The sequence below is a fragment of the Poromitra crassiceps genome, assembly GCF_964638095.1.
Source record: "Poromitra crassiceps genome assembly, chromosome: 28".
Lineage (NCBI taxonomy): Eukaryota > Metazoa > Chordata > Actinopteri > Beryciformes > Melamphaidae > Poromitra > Poromitra crassiceps.
This window is the reverse complement of record NC_139651.1, coordinates 16,132,545-16,136,035: the sequence shown is the minus strand read 5'-3', so window position 1 is coordinate 16,136,035 and position 3,491 is coordinate 16,132,545. Positions and strand designations below refer to the sequence as shown.

Sequence of the window (3,491 nt, the reverse complement as noted above, 5' to 3'; positions counted from 1 at the left end):
ATCCTGTATATTTGTAATAACTCAACTGGGGTTATTTATTTTCATAATAGTAATATTTATAAATCACAGTATTTAACAGCTGAAGGCTGGGGTCAATGTATAGACTGGGTACTGTAAACCCAGAGTTCCCATAGTATTTAACAACTGCGGCCAATGTTATTTTCTATTTGTGTTAAAATATGAGCTGCAAAGCAGCATAAAAAGAGTGACCAGTTCTGAGACCGACACAGCAAATCCAGAGAAGGTTTAACAGTTTATTTTTTTGAAATTGTGCAAAGTTGGTTGAGTCCAGCTGGCGTTCCAGGCCCACCACGGCCGACTGGGTCAGGATGGCTCTACACACACAGAGAGGCAGATTAGTAACAGAGCATAGGCCGACCATGCAGTTTGCATTCAGTCAGTTCAATTTGAACCCACCTCAACAGGCCTCGGCTGGTAAGATAGGTGAAGGTCCGCTCTCCTTCTAAACATCAATGGATCTTCCTCCCACCATGCAGGCCGAGTCCTCAAAGAATAAATCCACTTCACAGCAGAATGGGTTAGTCCAATTCACAATGTTCATTCAAGACAATCCTCTTCCACCCGGTCCATCTTTTCATTAAAAAGTCAGGGTTAAAACAGTCCAGGCCACAACTCTTAAAAAAAAAAAAAAAGCACTTTCCTTTGCTCATGGGTTCAGCCAGCAGCCGCCAAGCAGCACACCAATCAAATCACTCGATTACTAATCAGACTAATCGGTCCCAATGGCTGGCAGCGTGGCCTCGCCTGCTCTATTGGCATTTGCAGCGCACAATTGCCCAACTTTGCATCACTGATGATGACATCACTCACTGATGACGTGTCACTGGGACACTATAACATCACTCATGATGATGTCATAGACATTGTGACATCGTCAGTGACATCACAATTGCTCGAGTGACCATCTGATGACATCACTGATGATGTCATAGACATTGTGTCACTGATGATGACATTGTGACCATCAGTGGGGCAAACAGACAGAGCCTCTTATGATGATGATTGAATAATGCTGGAGCATACAGTGTTTTCTGTATTAGCTGAAAGATGAGGTGAACAGCAGTGTGTGTTTTTTTAAGTAGGAAACCTACCCATTTTTCCGTGGGATGTGAACGCAGCATATCAGCAGGCCGTTCTTTAAGTATGAGTCTTAGTGCGCATGCTCAGATCCTTGGCAGCAGCGTAGTGTGTGTGCGCGCGCGTGTGTGTAGTATGTAGATGTGAATGTGTAGCTATCAACATCGGTGTGTGTGCGTGTGTGCGTGTGTGTGTGTGTGTGTGCGTGTGTGTGTGAGAGAGAGAGCTGCCTTCCATGTATTGCAGAGAAGTTTTACTGCAGAAGTATCAGGCTGCTGAAGTGGGACTATGTCGGCAAATAAAACAAAGAAAGTGAAAATGGCTACAAAAGCGTGTCCCGAATGCGACCAACAGGTGAGGAAATATGCTATATTTGGATATTTGTATTGAACATTTTTGTGTGATTCCCCTTTTTCGTGATTTATTGATAATAATGGCAGCGTAAACACGGGGCTGTACTTTAATACGGAAATGGGATTCGGTAGCCCCGATGCGTGCCGTTCTATCTTATGCAGAGAAATGGACGCCAAACTGTGTTGACAAATATAGCAATTTAATGTTGCCTTTCTTATTGTTAAATATACACGACCTATATAATAACACTCGAGACATTTCGCGAATCATTAACTTCCACGCTTACATTCGGCATATATATAATCCACCAAGAACTATTGTAATTTAATTTAATTTATACTTTATTTATTTGGTCCCCCTGTTATTCCCACATTTCTTCCACCAAAATGCACGGTAGAGCAATGTGTTCCAATTCTGAAAGTTGGAATGTTATTAAAATGAGAGGTGCTTGGTGTGTTACGAACCGAACTGAAGAGTGGACTCCGTCTTGGTTCAAAAGTCTAACGACATATTTTTTATATAGCGATATAGTCTTACCGTTAAGCAACGACTCATTAAATTCACACATTTTTAAATGGAGTTTGGCGTAAGTTGCGTAAGCAATATCGGGGCTAATACAGCTATATTATTGTGGGGGGATTTGATCCTCCCGTGAATTGAATCATATACATAAATGCGATGTACTTTATAGCCTGTTGACAACACGTCCAAAATAATAGCCCATAGCTAGCCTGCTGAACAATTTACAGTGTCGTTGTTTTTGCCAGTGCCTCCACAGCTTTCGTAAATGCTATCATAATTGTATTGTGGTTTAGCGTACAGTCTGTAGCCTACCACGTTGCTCACGTCAGATATAATAATATTGCTCTAATGCAGGAGCGTTAACGTCAGTTCGTAGCCTAAATCAAAGTTACAAATGATTTCCTTACGATTATCCACGGGGCGACATCTGCCTATAATTTCCCTTTTTTTATTTAGCGTGATAACTTATTTTTTTTTATTCAAAGAGCAGTGTATTTTTACGCGGATGAAACGTTCATTTCCTCGACTGCTGATCGCCCTTGGCTCGGGAGACCAGTAGGATAAACATGTATTCCATTTAATTTAAAGAGTTTCGCCTACATTTTCGCCAAGGACTTTTGAGTGAATATGGAGGGCCAGCAGGCAGCGTCAGCCTGCCTTTAGTGCCTTGTTTCAAACGGGGGGGGGTTCTCCCTCCACGCCCATTGAAATATTACATTACATAGGCTACTCTGTACTGTAGCCGATATACTGCATGGTGGTTAGGTAGGTTTGCATAATGTCGCTATATATATCTCGTTATCTGCCATAGCCCCGATATAGACACTGTTTTATGGAGTGTGTCGCCAATCCATTCAAATGGGGAAAGACCATTTTTTGATGCCTTGATTATAATGGGCAAACCAACATAAGACCACCAAGTATCCACCAGGATCCACTCTTTAATCAGACATCCATTGCACCAAGCAGCGTTTTATGTCAGACAGAAATGTCAACTTTTAGTTTAGAATTGGTTTGCCTGCCCTGTTATCCCCCCAAAGCAAAGTACACCGTATATTGTTGAAATTTTGCTTCATGGCTTATTTGTATACCAGAAGAGTGACAAAGCGAAAAATGAGCTGCTTAGAGTTTAAAGGTGAATAAATTTAATAAGAAGTAATTTGTACCTGCGTACTTCACAGTTAACAAACAGTGTACATCTTCATATAGGTGATACGGGCAAGACACAAAACGCAACGCGTTTCAACCGTTGGTTTTCATCAGGCTGTATATACCAGAAGAGTCGAACGATTTATAATGTCTTAAATCGTGTTAAATTGGGAGATTTTATGTATGTATGTGTGTGTGTGTGTGTGTGTGTGTGTGTGTGTGTGTGTGTGTGTGTGTGTATGTATGTATGTATTTTTGTTTTTATATTTTTTACATTATTGTATTTATTTATTTTCATTGAGTTTGGCGTGACAATCTGTGGGCGTGTGACCCTGTGTCCTGTCTGTTTCTCTCTAGATTCCAGTTGC

General features: G+C 41.2%; 1 protein-coding gene across 1 annotated transcript in view; it reads left to right on the top strand.

Moving 5' to 3' along the window:
- The first annotated feature begins 1,230 nt into the window (after nucleotides 1-1,230).
- The window catches only part of cUnh16orf87 (chromosome Un C16orf87 homolog), an 11,686-nt gene continuing 9,425 nt past the window's right edge, over nucleotides 1,231-3,491 (top strand). The window contains exons 1-2 of the mRNA XM_083662072.1: nucleotides 1,231-1,452; nucleotides 3,481-3,491. The exon at nucleotides 3,481-3,491 is cut by the window's right edge and continues 89 nt beyond it. Of these exons, the coding sequence (XP_083518198.1) occupies nucleotides 1,387-1,452; nucleotides 3,481-3,491 (77 nt within the window). The 5' untranslated portion in view covers nucleotides 1,231-1,386. The remainder of the gene's footprint in view (nucleotides 1,453-3,480) is intronic.